This window comes from Anticarsia gemmatalis, chromosome Z (assembly GCF_050436995.1).
Source record: "Anticarsia gemmatalis isolate Benzon Research Colony breed Stoneville strain chromosome Z, ilAntGemm2 primary, whole genome shotgun sequence".
Lineage (NCBI taxonomy): Eukaryota > Metazoa > Arthropoda > Insecta > Lepidoptera > Erebidae > Anticarsia > Anticarsia gemmatalis.
The window spans coordinates 13456665-13476791 of NC_134776.1; the positions used below are offsets into that span (position 1 = coordinate 13456665).

Here is a 20127-nt window from a genome sequence, read left to right on the forward strand (position 1 = left end):
GCTTTGGCGGGAAGCTTTTAAAATCCATTAATTAAAGGATGTATTTTCTCTTGTTTAGGCAAATATATATGATACTGATAGATTATACCACAGACACATACACAGCTGTATTGTTTATAAAATTTTATTGACGAGGTTGGAGTGTAGCAAAGCTTGTGCAGACTTGTGCGAGGTAACTTGGAAGGTTTTTCAAAACTATAATAATATATAAATCGTGTTCGCTTGTCGTTTAAATCAACGAAAAATGGAGTTGAAGTTCTCTCATTACGTCTGTTTTGATATTAAAATTATAATAATATAGGTAGGTATTATGTCGCCGTAGTCTTGCTACGCAGGACTCATTCTGGGTGGTTTCAAAGAATAACCACGTCTCAGCTTTCTAGCTTAAGCTACAATTGTCGGACTGCCTTGGGCTCCTTTTTGGGCCTTTGTTTCGATTTTGCTGGCGGATGGTCTGGTCAGAAAATTTTTAATGCCTAACTATCACGCTTTTTCCCCGAAACATTAGGCGGAGACCAAAAAAAAATCTATAGATTAAAAGTGTTAACTGTTAATACACTACTCTTGCTAGAACATCATTGTCAAAAATAATTGAGAAGTAATGATGCAGTAATAGTGAAAGAATTAAAAAAAAACAGGCTGCTCAAGACAAATAGGGTATCAGTGGGGAAATTATGCCTCCCCCGATAGAGTGCAGTCTGTATCATCAATGCAAAGCCTCAACGCAAGTGAAATTGCAAGCATTGCAGATTGTTTATAGACTTTATAGTAATATAGTGAAATGTTCTATATAGTATCTGTATGACTATGCTTGATTGGCAGGCCGCCAATCCATGCATGCCTCCATACATATCCTTTATTGATAGAGATATTTATAGTGATATAATAAAATAAAATACAATAGAATTAAAATATTTATTTGTTTGATCAGTAATAAATACAGTAAAAAACTTATATAAAATTATGCAAAGTTACATTTTTCTGTTTGCAGTTCCTACCTACACTCAATTTCTGAAAGATTATCCAAAATGTACAGTTTATGTGTCACTAGCTTCCACTTTGTTCAAGTTATAGAGGCATAAAAATCTTCTGAATTATTTCATCATTGAATGATATTGTAGATGCTAGAACTCTTAACGAACTCTCTGGGACACATACATTTAATCCATTATTTAAATTCATCTGGATTTAATATTGTTGAATTAATATTGCTGAACTGTGTAATATTTTTCACACAATTTGTTACTTGCTTAGTTTGCTCAAGATGTCACCTGGGGTTGCTGTGTATGTGACTCACAACAAAAATACAACAATAAACTGAGTGGTGACCTTATTGTCACACTACTCAAGCAAAAAAATGTTTTTAAATGTTTAAAACATACACTAATTTGTGATTTTTTATGTAACAATAAACATATTTATTTCTTTCTTTAATATCTTCCTTGTGTTTATGTTGCCTATATATAAATAAGTATACATGAGTAAGAATGTACTTTGTATACCTATAATGAGAAAGGGATAGTCTTGTTCTTCCAACTCTGACATAATACATCAAATATTACAATATTTACTTAATATTACTTCTTTATTATTATTCTCTTCCCTTACTTTTAGCATATCTTTATCCTTAGCTCTAGTGGGTAACATCAGAAGTTTTTCTAGTGATAAAGATAATCTTTCAGAAACTGGATACAATAATTTATCACAAATTACTGTGCTTAGTTCTTCAATAAATTCACAATGTGTGGTGTAGCACAGTTTATCTAATATTACAATTCTACATTCTTGTCTATTTATTTTAGCGCTAAAGTCGCAGATTATTTATATAACATTGGTAAATAGCGTGGAATAACATATAACAATAATAGAAGGAAATAAACAAAATACATAACTGACCAATCCGCAAACGGTCTAAATAATAATAATGTATTCATTTAATCAAACATAGCAATCCATTAATATGAGCAACAGCCAATATTTAATTATTCTTGATCAGTCAATTACTTTGATAGAAAATGTCACGTAACGTTTAATATTCAACTTAATAGTTCTAGTTAAACAAATGATTATACAATCAATCTATTTGAACATCGACATTCTTACCTTATGTATTTGATCATAGTTATTATATTAATTTAAATGAGTACAACACACAACTTAATCACAACACGTTTTGTTTGCTACTTAGAATAACAAAAAGTCTTCTCGGAGTTTTCAAATAGTTAAAAAGTGATCTTTAATAATAACAATTTATCTTTGTGTACATGAGAGTGGCAGTGTAGATTATGGTAGTTACAAATATATATAGTATTAAGCAGTAAGATTCAATGGCTACAACAACATAAATTTTAATTATAATTACTAAAATTAATAAAAGTGTAAATTACGATTAGTTTTTATTTGTATTTATCACAATTTTGATAATTTGAACATACATAATTATTTTTCTTACTAGTCCAGGTGATGCATAAATTTCCATTATTCTAAGCATTGAATGTAATAATTAATACTGGCGGCTGTAAAAGAGTGAAGCCTTTAATTCACGTTTTAACACCATATCGAAAAAGAAGGTAACTCGAGTAACAAGATTTTTTTTCCTATCTTCAAAATTACTGAGATATTTGACGATAAATTGCCGTTTGTCTTTGTCAAAATTTCTAATCGTACCTATATGTATTATGAATGTTGTCAGGCATAAAACATGCATATCTTTAACTCATAATTTTCTATCAGTATTGCTTTTTTATCTCGCTTAGATTATATCAGATTATCTAATACTTATTTTAATTAACACTAGAACAAACCATGATCAAAAGCTTAATAAATCTAACGCAAAACGCCTTTATACCTATACATGCATTCAAATATGAACATTGCTAACTTGTTACATAAAATATGAAGATATAATGTCAGATATTCTAAAAATAGTGGACATTTCTTCAGTTAACTGGACTTATGTCTCATTCGATGTGTCTTATAATAATTATAGCTTCATTTAAATGTATAATAAATATTGTGATTATGTTTATTGCATTGAACAGTACATTGGAGTTATTCTTTGTTATTATTATAAGTTGCATTATTCTAAATTGGTTATTAAATTATGATCAAAGACGTGGGCAAATATGAAATATGAACTAGTAACGACTACCAAATGTCCACATCGTTGATCATAATCGATAAGCCGGCAGTTGAATAAAATCAACCTACGTAATCAACAAATGCTTAATAAGAAAATACGTGACTTCTTTATAAATTTGCTAATCTATTGCTAGTATAGTAATATGTATGTAGATAATTTGTTTGGTGTTGTGATGTAATTACTCTAATAAACTTTTTATGCCGGCCGGACTTGAAACAACAATCTCACAACCGGCAAACAGCATCAACAAAGAAATAATCAGGGCGCTTTTGCCCGAGACAACCTCTTTAGCGTCATCGATGTTGTTGTATATAGCAAAATATTATGTTTATATTTTTTAATTGCAACTAGGCTATTAATGTGAATGAGCAAAGAAACCTCAGTTTCACAGCGCTTAAGCGTGCCTCACGGTCATCTCGTTCCTTGTAAAAACATTTACACTCACAATTTATGAACTTGAGGGACGTGGCACACCCGAATATTTTAGCGTCGATTAACAGAAGCTTAATTGTCCCAAAGAAGAATTTACATAATATATCACTCACATTACACATTATTACTACAGCCAACGCCTTCACTCTGAGCTAGAGCTCGAGCTTGACGGCGTATAGCTGTAGTAATCGTTCTGCTAGGCGGTATTTATTTGTTCTACGTTTAAGTGCGTAATGAAACGCAAACGCATCTGTAAAGCTGGTCGCAACTTGCGAATCACACTCTCGACCTCGTTCTTCATGGTATCGCCAACGAACATGTATTTTATATGATAACTGAATGTAAATTAAGGTTACCATTATTTACACAGAATGCAGGGTACCAAAAGGCTAATGACTAGACCAGGAGCATGCTAAAATTCGCGCCACAATTAATTCGGATCCTAGAGCTTTAAAAAAATTTTTTGTATAATATTTATAGCATAGACAGCGCAATATTAGCTAACTCCATTGGAAAAAAAATATGATGCGGGGTATTCCCAACAATATCGTCGTTCCATTAAAATACGTTATGTTATTACCTGGGTTGTCATTATTCAAATAAAAAAAGGATACAGTAAATCGCATATCGGGTCTATGTACTGCAAATGAGTCTGCGATTTGTCTATGTGAGCCAGTAGTTCGTACAGGGTAATAGTAATATCCATCACGGCTCGCGATAAATCAGAGTTGAATCGTTGTAAAAATGGACCCATCAAGTGACATAGAAACAGCAGTTGTATCTCTGTTTGTATCTCCCCCGACAGCTTTTCTTTTACGAACCTGGAAATTAATATTAATACAATAAAAACTTTCGGGCATTTAGCCACAGTAGCCGAGTGGGTGTACTTCTGACCGTTACATGGACACCTGTTTGACCGCAAGGGGAAAAACGAGGCGGTAACGATCCGATACTTTAGACGCCACTACGTGAACAAAAAATGTTATTGAAATACTATTAGGTAAAAATGAATACATACTGTGGAACTTGCATAATCTGACCAGCTCCAGCGTGATACCACACCGCGTGCGCTAACGCTAGCGTCAAACTGTACTTGTTTTCCAACATAGAGTCCTTGGTTATTGTCAAATTAAATAGCTGGAAAGGAGTGTGTGGATAAGGCCATTCCGTCATTTCGTTGTTTGTTATTAGCTCCAATATACGGTCATGTAGTACCGTCCAGTAGGGATCAGGCAGAGATGCCATTATCAGGCCAATAGCGTTGATCCAGAGTTGTATCTTTGTTGCCGGTATCACAACAAATCCTTTGGTTACAACATCTAACAGGTTATTGCCGACTATGTTGGGTGCCAGCGGTAGAGACATCAGTTCGACACATGTCACGTACAACGCGTGTGCTGAAGGATTAGGGTACTCGTTGAAGCGCCAGTCTGTGTTTGGAAAATGTGAGCTGCCTGTCATAGCTGTGGTGTCTGCTAAAGAAATTATGTGTGTATATAATAGAACACTAACAATACACAATGCAGGTACTTGGGCTTGGCAGTACTTGGGCCATTTCAAACGTGCGAACGAAGTCATGTCATATTATTGGATCATTTCGTCAGATTCATTTCATTCTTTTGATTATGACGTAGTTCGCACGTTTGTAACGGTCTGACTATAACAAAACTTCTATTACTTATTATGTTAAAAAAATATAATTTCTGCAGAAACTAAATATAAGAGGAATCAGAAATACCAAACAAGAATATAACGTTGCCATTGATATGACATAAAAAGGATACTGTCCACCATCCTGTCGACCAGGCTCAAATAATAATTGAGGTCTGGAGCCCACGCCGTGGCATCAACATCAGACTTGGCCAGATACGTTTGAAAAGCCTCAGTAGTAGCCCAACCAGTCGGGCGCACTTCTTTCAAAGACCCTAATACCGCATTCACTAACTTTCTCTTCAATAATGGCTTGTCACGCAATTTCGTTTCATAATAGTGAAGTGTGTTGTATAAAAATGTTACGGGTCGATCTGAAAATGGTAATTAGGGCATACATTAAAATATAATATCAACAGAATTTGTTAATCAACCAAAATTTCTGAAACTACTTATTTGGTACTTGTTGATAAGGGTTATTCAGAAAAGTAGGGATATTTTTGTTCAGTTTTGTGGTTAAAGGTAAAGGAAAGAGTATAAACCTTTTCCTCAATAATTTTATGTCACCACAACATTTAAGTTGTTTTCAGGTACAATATAAAATAATTTAGGCAATATGTCAAGTTATAATTAAGTTAGAATAGCTCTTACCATGAAATTTATACAAATATCCAAGGTGTTCTAATAGTTGTTCCAGATTTTTGCTAACTTGTGGTATCTCTAAATGTCTGTGAACAACTATGTCCAAAACGGGTATGAACCGGAGGCACACGTTGCTCAAATAAACAGGTATCGGTCCACCATAAGCATTGCCAGCTTCTTCTGGTGCAAATTTCTCAGGATACTTTCTGTGAAACGCGAGATGTTTCTCGTACCTGCCGGAATAATAACAATACTATAGTCCGAAGTATACGGCACAGTGGTTATGTGCTATGCTTAAAGAGTAATCAAATTGAAATACATATGTCTATTTATTTACCAATTATTCTGCTTCCAGTGCTCAGGTGAGTTTTCCTTAACGAAATCTTGTGCTCTATTTCTCAATTCAGATCCTTTCAATAACAATAATTGTATAATATAAAGGCACACTTGGCTTTCATTTCCGTCAGGATTGGGGCGTAGTACCTGTAATATTATCAAGAATATGCTATAGTAAGTAGTACATAATTTGAAATGTGGAACTTTGTGGCAAATATGAAGGACAGTCCTTCTCTGAGAATAAAGAAGGGAATACGCAGAACACGCAAAATATATATAAAAAAGATAATATAAAGCAAAAACTTACTAAACACAAGACTAGACGATCGATGGTGACGATATTGTACTTCCAGATGATATCGTTGATTGCATCGACGCATTTATTGATGTGAGGACCTCCAGCCGGGTTCGTAACTTCGAATACTAAATAGTCGCAGAATTTACGCAAATGCGCCGATAACGCGCGCGCACCGATGCGTTCTAGGATTCTGAAATCACATACAGTCAATCGATAAATAACAAATCAATTCATATGTTACTGTAAAAGCCCAAATGGTGGTAAATCCTAAGATTTTCCGGTATAACCTAAGATTTACCAACTCGCAATGGTATAAGTCCGAAAAATTCTTTTATTTCAAACTTTTACCTATATTCACTTGATGGTATCGAGATGTCGCCGGAGCCCCGCTTCGCTTCGCGGGGCTTCTCCTTCTGGGTGTTTAAAAAAAAATAACCACGAAGGCTAAGGTGGCACCTTAGCCTTCTAACCTAACCTACCCATGTCGCTTTGCCCAAAACTCCTTCTCTATAACTATGTCACAGTATATAATTATACCATAAAATAGTTATAAACATAGTTATGAAGGAGGATTTTTTATATATTGTTACATAGTTTTTAAACTCTGGCTTGTTCGGACTTTTACCATTGAGAGTTGGTAAATCTTAGGTTTTACCGGAAAATCTTAGGATTTACCACACTTTGGGCTTTTACAGTAACACATATACAGTACATACGCATATTTGATTCCAAACTAAGCGAAGCTTCTACTATGGTAACAAAGCAACTGCTAAACATGCTTAGGTATGTAACATCCAAACTGAGGACACATTTTCTCTCATATATTTGTTTATTGTATTTTGTGGTCTGTTCGCTTTATCAGAATTACATAATAGTCCTAAACTCTGTATGAGAACAGAGCGTGTTATTATGAAAGATTACTAGTAGCTTATAAGCGATATGAAAATTTAAACACAACATAACATTGCTAAATATAATATTATAGTAGCTGATAGCAATTTAGCTTAAATTTTGTAGTTATTGTTGGTGATAAATAATTGATACTAATTTACTTTATCTTCACAATTCCTAACATAATTATTAGCATCACAAATATATAGTTTAGATAGCAATAAAGCATCTAAAGCTATAAATAGGAAACAAAGATCGACAACAATAAAACACGCTAACATACACTCACTTGAAAGCAACGGGATTGATCCTATTTGTTTCAAAGATCATTTTCCACAACAAACAGAGGAACAATGGCGTCCCCGGCACAGAGAAGTGCGATATGATATCGTTGTCATTCGCCATCGATGTCCACTTGCGGTACTCCTCCTCAACCGACTTCTTCAACACTTGTTTATTCTCTTTAGGAGCTGGGTTCTGAAATATATTTACGATAAACGTCTAACTGTGGTCATAGAATAGATAAACGAGTTCGCGAGTAAGAAAACAAAACAAAAACAATATTAACTAGCGGACTGGCCCGATTTCGTGCGGGTAAAGAACAAATTTACCCAGTTTATTTCATTCCCGTGGGAATTTTGATCCCATCGATCCTATACAAACCTTGTCCGACAGTTACATATTAAAAAAATAATTATCCAATTTAGTACAGCTGTACAAATGTTATGCGCGTACATACATTTCGGTAATTAGTTTTTATTTATAAAGATATATAGGTATATGATTATATACAGTACCTGTGCGAAAAACTCAACGAGCACCGGTGGGAAGCACTGCAACGTATGTTGAGACCACATATGAGGAGTGTTGGTCATGATTGTAGTGAGCAACTCTTTAACTGCCGCGCCATCGCTGCCTGTTGATAATATAATCACCAGCATTAACACGATGCTACTGTAACTTTGTATTTTAGTTGATCGTTTAAGTAATATCACTCACAACATCCATACTAATATTATAAATGCGAAAGTAACTCTGTCTGTCTGTAACTCAATCACGCCTAAACTACTAAACCAATTTGCATGAAATTTGGTATGGAGATATTTTGATCCCCGAGAAAGGACATAGGCTACTCTTTACCACGGGAAAATTAAGCATTCCCATGGGAAAATTGAAGTGGGACGAAGTCACAGGTGCAAGCTAGTATTATACTATAATGGTACAAACAATACCTAATAATCACAAGTAATATATCCTATTTTTTTATTTGGTTCTTGGGTTCTATGTTCTTTCTTTTTTACTCATGTAAAGATATAAATTACGATGTTATTCTTACCGGCACCGGTCATATAGATTCCTCTTGCTAGAGTGAGAACGAGCACACGGTTTAATTCTTCACTCTCTGACGAGACCAAGGATTTCGGCTCAGAAACCACTCTAGACATTTGCAGTTGCACTCCGGAACTGCCCAAGCTGGTTATCAAGCGTAATGCTGTACTTTCGAAGCTGGAATCATAATACATCATAATAAACTACTGGGGATATACGTATATGTATGTATATAGTTGGGTTACTGTGGATGTAACAAGGATACTTTTTGTAAATGAAACCTTTGCTTGAACTTGGCTTTGACACGCTGCCACGTCTAGATATGACAGAACCGGTATTAGCTATCCTATATTCAAAGTTATTAAGCTCGATATTTTAAAATTCCAAACACAAAAGGTTTAAATTAAATTGATTTAACAATAGAGCATGTTTGCATGCCAATTAAAAAACCAACATAGTCTTCGCCGCGTCTGTTTGTCTGTACGCGATAACCCTTTTTTTTTTTTTTTTTTTTTTTCGTCAGGGAAACCAATCGGGGTCGCTAAAATGGTCGACCCACCGGCTAGGTCCCCGCCGCACTGGGACTGCGCAAACGGGGTATGTGGTCCGCCGTAGAGCCCACTAAAAACCTGACGAGTGTCCAACCGCTTCCGCAAAGACGTGCGCCGGGATAACCGCTATAAGCTAGTACCGCAAGACGCACGCCATGCGCGGCTCGCCCCCCTACCTGGGGGGCCCTACCTTGGGTGATGCCGCCTGGGTGGATAGTGACGGCATCAAACACCATAGACGATGGACGTGACACCACCCGCCCATCACCTATCTTGGGAACCTCACCTCTCCTGTGGGCGACGGAAGTCCCATCTCCGTCACCCGGAGGTTCCAGTTAAGGAGGAAGGCGGCGCAAGTGCGCCGCCCGCCTGCGCCCGACGCGGCGTCGGCGGTTTGGGTCAGCGAGGGGATCGAGCTCCCTGGCCCGCTCCGCTTCCTCCTTGCGCTTGATCACCTCCTCACAGAAGGTGACCATGGCGCTCCATGCCTCGTCACTGTCGACCATGGCCTGGCACACGGTCGAGAGTGACAGATCGGCTCCGATGGCGTCAACAAGCGCCGCACGCGGCACCGACCACGCCGAGCACACGGCGAGTGTGTGTCCCGCCGTGTCCTCGGCACAGCCGCAGTGATGGCAAGCCATCGTCGACTCCCTGCCGATCCGGCACAGGTATCTCCCGAAGCAACCGTGCCCGGAGAGGACCTGCGTCAGCCGGAAGGTCATCGACCCGTGTCGCCTGTTGACCCACCGATCCAGGACCGGTCGGATAGCGCCGATGGTCAAAACACCGGCGTTTGGCTCTACCAACCGCTCGGACCACTGCCGGAGGATTTCGTCGCGGCACTCACGCCGCGCGAGTGCCCCCGTTGACAGCAACCCGGTCCCCGTGTCCCTCTCTGCTCTCGCCTGGCGGTAACGTTCCGCCAAGGCACGAGCCTCGAGGTCCCATGGGGGAGTCCCGGCGAGGACACATGCCGCTCCAAAGCTGATGGTCACATATCCCCGTATGGCCCTGTTCGCCATCACTCGTTGCGGTCTCTGAAGGACCGCAGTGTTCCGGCGATTCAGGGCATCCACCCAGATGGGCGCCCCGTAAAGAGCCATCGAGCGCACAACGCCGGTGTAAAGCCGGCGGCATGCACCCGAGGGCCCCCTCAGGTTCGGAAGCAATCTTCCCAGTGCCCCAGCAGCTCCAACAAGTTTGGGTGCAAGGCGACGGAAGTGCTCCCGAAAGTTCCACCTGCTGTCGAGGACGATGCCTAGATACCGCATCGACCTACCAACGCTAATGGGAACTCCGCCCACCACTAGCTGCGCTCCGACCGGCGGCGCCTTCCGAGGCCCATGAAAACAAATGGCCTCGGATTTTTCTAGGGCAACCACGAGTCCCAGGCGCCGAATACGGCTGACGACTTCGGCGACGCCGGTCGTGGCCAAGAGGGCCGCCTCCGGGTATGTATCGCCGCGGGCCGTGACGAGGGTATCGTCGGCGTAACAAGTCACGTCGACCCCCGCCACGAGTGGTTCCCGCAGCACCCAATCGTAGCCGATGTTCCACAGCGTCGGACCAAGTACCGACCCCTGTGGAACACCGCACTTGACGACCCTCTGGCGCCACCCGTCCCGCGTGGGATACGCCACGGACCTGTCGGAGAGGTAAGATGTTAACACTCTCCGCAGGTACTCCGGCACGCGGTGGTGGCTGAGCGCAGCGAGGATGCAGCTCCAGGGGAGTGAGTTAAAGGCGTTGGCGATGTCAAGAGACACCGCCACAACCACCCCTCGACCTTTTACTGCATCCCCAATCAGGGATCTCACCCGCGAGATCGCGTCAATGGTAGACCGGCCCCTGCGAAACCCGAACTGCGAGTCGCAGAGGTCTGGTCCCGGTCCCATTAAGTGCTCGGTGAGACGGGCTGCCAAAAGGCGCTCAAAGAGCTTGCCGGCCTCATCGAGCAAGACGATGGGACGAAAAGCCGACGCAGAATCTGGCGGGCGTCCCTCTTTCTTGATCAGGGTCAATCTCCCCGTCTTCCACCTACGGGGGAAATGACCCCGCGCCAGGCACGAGGAAAACAGCCACGTCACCCTGGATTCAAGTGCGTTGGGCAGAGCCAATGCCCATGCCCGACCGGGAATTCCATCGGGCCCCGGAGCGGTGTTACGGCCCTTCAGCCTATCCACCGCCCGGTGCAACTCGTCCAAGGTGACTTCGGGCGCGACTGCTTCCTCAATCTCCTCACTGCTGCTGCCACCGCTCTCCGAATCCGCCGCCGCCGCGGCTGCAAATGGGGGAGGATGTTCCCCCCGGTCCGGAAACAGGCCTGCTACTACCTGTTCCAGGAACACAGGGTGGAGACTCTCCGTCACTGGGGGCTCCCAAGGGCGCAGTTTGGCGCGTACCATCCTATAGGGCCGCCCCCAGGGGTCACGGTCCAACGTCTCCAGGAACTCCTCCCAAGCCTTCTGTTTGGCCTCCGCAATAGCCACCGATAGGGCTCTACGACAGTCCCTATAGGCGGCATATAATTCGGCCTCGCGGGCTTCGTTGCGGCGACGACGCCGGCTTCGGGCGTATCGGCGTCTAGCGATCACGCAGTTCTGTCGAAACTGCGCGATCTCCGGAGACCACCAATACACCTGACGTCTAGGAGGGCAGTGGCGGGCCCGCGGCATGGACGCGTCGCATACGCGTGTCATCGCGTCCACGAGCCACTCAGCCTCTGCCTCCACGTCCACCGGACCCCCAGGCGCTGGACTCCACGACTGCACTAGGGCCGCCTCGACCAGCAGCTCTCGGTCGAGACGCCCCAGCACCCACCTCGGGCCGGCCCCGCGCGGGGCCCGACCCGGACTGTTCGGAGCGGCTGGAGAAGGGAGAATCCGATACCGGATATACCGGTGATCAGATGCTGTCTCGACCTCCACCAGCACACTCCAGTCCCGGACACGGCGTGCCAGAGCGGCATTAGTGAACGTGAGGTCCACTATCGAGCCACCCTGTTGGCGCACGCACGTGTTTACCGAACCCCGGTTGGTCAGCACCAACCCGAGCGATACAGCCCATTCTTCCAGCGCCCGACCCCTGGGATTAGTTGCCGGAGATCCCCACGCCACAGACTTGGCGTTGAAATCCCCGGCCACGAGAACGGGGGAGGGGTGTGCCCATCTGACGAGCCTCGACACCTCTTGAAGGAATTGCTCAAAGTCAGACAGGACACAGTTCGGAGAGCAGTAGCATGCGACCACCGTCACGGATCCCATTGACGCCGCCACGCACCCGCGACCCCTCGCCACCCTTTCAAAAGGTGGCGAGCCGTGCGACGCCAACCTTACCAGGGCCGCCGTGCCCGTCAGGTCCCCGACCCAATTATTACGGGCCGGAACCATATAGGGCTCGGAGACCACTGCTACGTGTATCAACCACTGCGCCATACTCTGGAGGAGAAGATCCTGCGCAGCGGCGCAGTGGTTGAGGTTCGCCTGGAGGAGGCTGATCTCGGCCATTATTTAGTTACCGAGTTCCATCGCCTCCCCGGCCTGTGACGGCTGGCCGCTCTTAATATTCTGGGGGGCCTTACCCCCCGTCTTGAGCGACGCATTTCCTCCTTTCTTCTTGGGCTTGGGGGCTCTGCAAGAGGGACCCCCAAGACGGTGCTCTGCCGGCAACTTTGCCTCTGCGCATAGGACACAGCGCGGCGCGGCAGAGCACTGACCCACCTTATGCCCAGCCTGACCGCAGCGGTAGCAGATGTCGCTGCGGTCACATACAGAGTCACACACGGCCCGCGTGTGTCCTTCACCCAGACACCGGAAGCAGCGCATTTGGCGGGGTTCGACGACGCTAATCCGGGCCGAGACCCACCCCACCAGCAGCCTTCCGGCATCTACCACCTTTTTTGCGGCTGGGATTGGGCATTTAGCCCAAGCCGTTCCCTCTCCACGCGGGCCACTGCGGACCACACCAACCTTAACCGCGTCTACTGGGCAGCCCCCTACATGTGATATCGCCCGGGCCACCTCCTCTGGGGTGACAGAGTCGTCCAGACCCCGGACCCGTATGTCCACGCACTTGCAGGGTCTGGACACTATGGCGTCACCCCCCAGGACCTCCCTTAGTTTCTCTGCAAGAGAGTCCGCCTTCTTTTCCGCGTCTGGCCCGGGGATCTCCATTTTTCGGGCACCTGTGGCAGCGACGCAGATTTTGGCAATCCCGCTGATGCCGTGATCTGCCAGGACGATGTTCTGTTTCGCCCTGGCGATTACCTCAGCGTAGGTAGTGCCCTTCTTGACGGCATCCTGCGACACCGTCAAGATTATCGCAGCCGTCGACGGGGGGCGCAGCGGGATCGCCGCTTTCTCCTGCTTCTTAGTAGGGGGCTTACCGACCGCGGCTACTGTTGCCTCCGCAGGTGCAGCGACCTTCGCCCCCTTCTCCTTGCGTTTGCGCGCTACTATGTTCCACCCCTCTGTAAGGGGTGACGGATCCGATGGGGCCACCGATAGGTCCCCTACAGTTTGGCTTGGGGCGGGACCTACGGCATGGAGCGGCACGACGCTACCGCCCGTCTTCTTCCCCTTTCCCTTGCCTTTGCCCTTGCCTTTGGCGGCCTTGCCATCTCCCGGAGTGGAAGATGTGGGAACCAAAGAAGGGGCCGAGGCCGGAGGGTCATGCGCCACTGCGGCATTGGTCTCCAAGGTGGGTACTGCTTGCGCCTTCCCTTTAGCTTTGTCCGCTGCCAGAGGAGGGCGGAGGCGAGGCTCCGGCGGCAGCCTAGCCTCGATGGCCCCTAAGCGGGCGTCTAAAAACAGCCGGAAATCGGCAATTTTACGGTCAAATTCAGACCTCGCCTCGGAGTCTGTTTCGGATGGTCTTGAGTGAGCCAGCGGTGGCTTCACCATCTCCTTCAGGGCCGCCACTTCCTTAGTGAGGAGATCGACCCTGAGACTAAGGTGGTGGTTTTCCGCCTTCAGCCTGATGTTCTCCTCTGTGGCGGACCGGCAACTTAATTCCGACGCCGCCCGCCGGACTCCTTTCTCCGCCTCCTTAAGAGACCGCACAAAGTTTCCCTTAAGACATGCGGAGCGATCAGCAACGTGGCGGACGGCGTCCATATGCCGCAAAACCAGCTGGGCGATGTCAGATGCGGGCAGCTCCTTTAGCTCCCGGTCAGACGGCGCCTCCACTTGTGGAGCACTGTCTTCACCAGCACTCATGGCCACGTCCGTATCCGCCGCACTACCGGGAGGGGAACGCGTCTTTCCACGCTTCTTCTTGTTTCCCTTTCGTGGCGTCTCCGCGACTAGAGGCTCGGTTTCTTGGTGCGTGGCCGACACGGATCGTTTCCGACCTTTACTTCTCCCAGAGACCGAGCCCCCGCCAAGTTCTTGAGCCTCCGGGCGCACCTTTCTAAACTGACGGGTTCTGCCAGTAGAAGAAGCCCCGTCCCTTCCCGACTCGCTATCGCTAATCGAGGGACGCCTGAGAAACATAGGTCGTCCCTCGGATAACTCCGCGAGCGTGTTACCGTCTCCGGGCGTCAGGGGCCTGGAACCCCCTCCGCCTCCCTCTACCCCATGGGTACCTTCAGGCGTTGTAGGACGCCTAAATACCCCCTCGTCCCCATCAGGGACCTCGTCATCTCTTCCCTTATTAGTATTTTTATTTAATTTTGAATTCTTCATATCTAGTCCCACGAGTATGGGGGAAATATACCGTCCACCCAGGCAGAGCCCCCTGTACCTGGGTAACCCTATCTACTCCGTGAGGTCGGGCAGGTTTCACGGGCATTTTAACCTAATGTTTTTTATTGAGGTTTTCTCCTCTTGGCCCAGCCAATTAAGGCAAGGCCCTCGGTCCCAGCAGTGGCCGCGAGACGTGACCACGACACCTCCGCCGGGATAACGAGTTTGAGGACGGTGACTGAAGTCTGCCCACCTGGAAACGATACCGAATCCGGGTGAGCCCGTCCTCCCCCCCACTGGCCTAGAAGCCCCGGCCAGCAATCTCCGCGAGGAGATTACCTGCCGTTGCTTCCCGCCGCACCAGCCAGAACCGCTCCCCATACCACCGACCCGAAGGTTTGTGGGATGAGGAACGGAGCCGCCAGAGGGTAATTTTTTATAGAGGTTTTCTTCCTCGCGACCACCACCTCGAAAGAGGCGGTAGCCCCCGAACCCGACTAACGTCAGGCCTTACGGGTTGAGTCCCTCCTAGCTTCACCGTGGCTGGATTGCCACGGCTACTGAGCCCCCTCACCACGACAAGGTGGAAACTCCCCGAGGGGGGTACGCGATAACCCTACGACACACAGATTTTCATGCGGTTTTTACCCATTAAGAGGGTTTTTATGAGATATATTTATATGTTATTATGAACTATGTATGGCTAAAAACAATGCCGCGTTTATCCTAGTTCGAGTAGAAAAAAATCTGCTCGTATGTTATACTTTTTATCTAACACTAGAATAAAATGTCGTCTCGAATTAAATGCCTAGTCAAAGCTCTTTACTCTCATTACTTAATTCTCACATACGGTAGATATTACTATCACTTTACGTCAACATCGCAAAACGAGATCGGACTTCGCTTATCAGTTAGTTATGTATTTGTCGGGATCCAATTAACAATACAAATCAGTATTAATATTTTGTACTTACTAGTACAAAATATTTTCCTTACAATAATATATTTGTACGCTTAAAATTTGGTGTTTAAAAAGATGTTATAAATAGTATGTTCAGGTCACATTTAGCTATATTATAATAGCATGCAAATATTTACAAAAGTTTAGGCGTAAGACTACCTTAACTTAAACTATAAGTGTAGGTTAAATGATAATACAATTGGTTTTTAGAATTACTAAAATGATATGAATTTGCGTATTTTTTTAAGGTGGAGTACTTATCACACCGTAAAAAATACAGAGAATACTTCAAAATTGCCTAAACCGACCTCTTTGTCTCGGAATGAAGCACTATTCTTGATTTGTAGTTTGTATTTAATATAGTATTAGATTGGCAAATATGACTACTGATATTAAAATAAACATACCATAACTGCAGTTGCGTCTGATTAGCTTGCGGGTAAGCTGCTAGAGAATGTATGTTGGACAGTAGTGTCACTCTGTAATGCGGCTGAACATGATGAATACGATACGAAAACATGTCCAGCAAATTGTGCAATATGCCCCATGCATGGGACTTGAACACATTTGGCAGCAACTGATCTGAAATGTAATTTACATTAATACACTTACTTAATTCGGTCATAATTGACAAACAATGATCGTGATAGAAACGCTTCTTTTATTGAAAGTATTTAAAACCGATATACTACCTTATATATTTGTATAACACTTACGAATGAATCCCTTGATGCCCATAGATTCTATTTCAGTATAGACCAGTAAACGGCTGTATGTTTCAACCAAAGCTGGCGCCATCATATTACTTCCTGGAATATTGCTCTTATTCTGCGCCAACTTCGCAACATGCGTCACTATAGAATGTATCAGTGACATTTTACAATGCAATGTCAGGCTATCCAAAATACACATGGATAAAGGTACAGTGGGTAGCGGAGTGCCAGGGTTTCCATTCGGCATAGCCTTCTGACTTCCAAATAATGTCTCTATAATAATGCCCATCGGTCTTGCGAAATACTCCTGATTAGTCGAATACGCATTACACAGTAAAGCAATGCGGAAATCCGAGCCCATCAATGTTGGTGTACTATTTGATGTCATCAAATGTTGTAGGAACCTATTTAAAAAATACATAGGTATGATATAAAGATATGTGGTTGAGGTAGTTAAGGCAATATAATTGAAAAAAAGAAAAAAACACATACTCATACTGTACTTTTAAATTTTGTGGCATTGTCATTGTTATATTCTCAGTCTCAGCTTTCTTCAGCAGATGCATCCAAATGCACACAACAGCCATTTGATGAGTGCAATGAGCCTTCGTGCAGTCAGGCACTGGCAGAGGCTCTTTTTCAGGGTATAACAGTTCATACAACTTTATAATTGGTAAAAAATTTGAAGAGGGATTTCTCTGAATACTTCCAGATATAAATTGTAATAGCACCCACATAAGGTGATCTCTACCCTTTTTCATATCATGTCCAATTAGCTTATTATGGAGACCCATAACTATGTTGGGGAAGGAGGCAAACCCAATAAGGATTAAATAGATAACCTGGGAGGAGAGATGAAGCCAACACCAGTGTGATGATGACATTTCGTCATCTTCATTTTCTTGCTCACTCTTTTCCATTGGCAGTATCATAAGCTCAACTAACTGATCTTCTAATGCAATGCACCGCTGTTTATGTTGCTTTTGTAGACCAAGCATGGAGCACATCATATCTCTAGAATAGGGTTGTTGTAAGACATGTCTCAATAGTGCTATCTGTGGTTTCAAAAGTTCATCATCATAAGGTAAGTTGCCCTTTAGTGAAAACTTTAAAGTTGTAGGATCTAATCTCCATGGATTAACAAGATGGTCTGCATAGCCAGAAAACTCAACTACTGGCAGCATTTGGGAATGACCAATTATGGAAACCATTTGAGCGCAAGGCTTAAAGCTTTCTACAAAGCTAGTCAGAAGTTTAGCTAATTGCTGAAATCAATGAAAAACAACTCAGTAATAAGGACAATTAATGACAAATAAAGATAAATAATGAGGAACCAAACATATTCGCATTACATACCCAATGAGGCCAATGGTTATTTTCAGGATAATCTTTTTGTATTTCAGTTACAATGAAGTAAGCAGGTAGTAGTGAAGCATTTCGATCAAATATGTATTCTATAACACTGTACAGAGCATTCAGTTGAGGCACTGTACTTGAATTTAACCTTACTGGCAATGTATGGGCTTTTTCTCTGCATCCCTACAAAATAAAAAATTATTAAAAAATAAGAAATTTCACCCATAAATGTCACACAGCTGGGCAACAGTCTCCTCCTGGAGTGAGGAAGTGGTTAGTGGCCTTGAATCCACAATGCGTGCCAGGTCGGGTTGGAGGACAATTTAAATACTCTAAAGAACAGTTCTAAAGAACTTCTCCGCATGCCGGGTTGTATCACAATGTTTTCCTTTAACATTAGAACAAGGATAATTACATTATTACTAATACACACATAACTTTGTAAAGTCATTGATGAGTTAACCCTTGCATACTCCTCAACCCATGTGTGAAAGGCACATGCTAAAACCACCCAGCTATTTACATTATCAAGTTAAAAAACATTATGCAATCAAATATTGTTTGTGTAATTAACATACTTTCATAATCTCTCGGACACCCTTGTAATCAACTCCTCCTATAATTCGCCGTATCAAATTGAAACTCTCGATCCAAAAGTCAGCATTCTGATAGTTCAGTTTCTCATTTGTCAAAATGCAGTCACACAACATTCTAGAAAAACACATTCAATTATTTTATATCACTTTGTTACAACATAACATTGAAGCAATATATAGCTAAGATGACACCAAGATAGTAGAAAAGTTCTATTAAATAATAAGAGTGGACATGACATAATAAACAAGAAATAAACTGCCATTTTTCTAGAATAACAATCATATACAAACCGTGCTTGTATTATGTTAGTATTCACTAAGTTTTCTAAGAGTGTGAGCAATTGTTTTATCTTATAACTATTAGTCAGGACTGCTGTCGGAGTAAGGTACTGGCGTATTGCAGACTCTTGCAGCTCAGCACTCAATGAGGTCATGATGCCACAGAGCTTTTTTTGATACATTGCCAATGTTTCATTCTCCTGTTCTGGTTTGTGGACCAGGAAGCAACTAAATGCTTCTTCAACAGTCTCAACCCGCTGCAAACAAAACATAGGTGTATAACAAACACAAAAAAAAGTCTAGCTTTACTATAAATTTGTACATGTATCGAAGGTAGTATTGCATGAAGTCTTCCCTTATAGCAACACATGCAAGTTAAATCTAAATTATATCTGAAAATGGGTTTGGCGGTTTTCATTAATTAACTGGGGTATAGCAAAGGATATGCCATATGCATTGCATTTACCGTAATAAAAATAAATTGGTTTGTATTACTTTTGTTTTAATCATACATAATAACACTTTTAGCCTTTAGATTTGTTATAGGTTGTTTAGGTTCTTTATCCTTGTTTTAAAATTATGTACATAAAAAAAATTCAATGGTTTTTAATCATGGATTTTCAATGTTCATTGTTCTGGGGCATCTCAAAACATTCAGATAAATAATTATTATTTAATATGCTTAATTTTCCAGTATTTTCCATAAAAAAACAAATCTACATACAATATCGCTCCGCCCTAACAAACCTCCGTAAAGCAACATAAATATCAAACTTACCAAAATTTCATTTACTAAGTTGGTGACTTGGGAGTCAGCCATCTCTGAAAAAGTCATCAGAGCAACAATAACAGACACAGCGCGTTGAGATATAAAGTATTAATCAACGTTCATAATGAGGTACTATAATAAATATTTATTCAACACTGTCACACAAAATCACTTTTTTCAACACCCGGCGCTTAAATACAAATTAGCTATTTATTTCCAACGTTAAAAACACAATAATAATAATGAAAACAAAGCGGAAAACAGATCTAAGGGTATCTTTGAAGATTTACAACAAGCCTGAGATAAATGACGGGGACAGCGTCAAGAGCTGATAGAAAAAAATCATAACATTTTCATTAAAACAATCGGGATTCCAATCTAACGTAAGTAACCAACAAATGGGAGTAAACGTAGTGACATTATTCATTTATTATTCTCTTTGGCAACCAAAATAGTGATGGCCAACTCGGCTAGACAAACCAAACCGGGGCAGAT

General features: G+C 43.1%; 1 protein-coding gene across 1 annotated transcript; it reads right to left on the bottom strand.

The window, feature by feature from the left end:
* Positions 1 to 901: 901 nt before the first annotated feature.
* Positions 902 to 20045, bottom strand: MED23 (mediator complex subunit 23). Its single transcript, XM_076135198.1, has 17 exons — positions 19642 to 20045; positions 18876 to 19120; positions 18567 to 18699; positions 17989 to 18171; positions 17125 to 17897; positions 16636 to 17036; positions 16327 to 16501; positions 8728 to 8897; positions 8189 to 8307; positions 7681 to 7868; positions 6510 to 6690; positions 6204 to 6349; positions 5876 to 6099; positions 5359 to 5598; positions 4593 to 5037; positions 4189 to 4395; positions 902 to 3909 (listed from the first exon to the last, which is right to left on the bottom strand). The coding sequence occupies exons 1-17, from the start codon at positions 19696 to 19698 to the stop codon at positions 3771 to 3773; spliced, it is 4026 nt and encodes a 1341-aa protein (XP_075991313.1). The 5' UTR covers positions 19699 to 20045; the 3' UTR covers positions 902 to 3770.
* Positions 20046 to 20127: the final 82 nt, after the last annotated feature.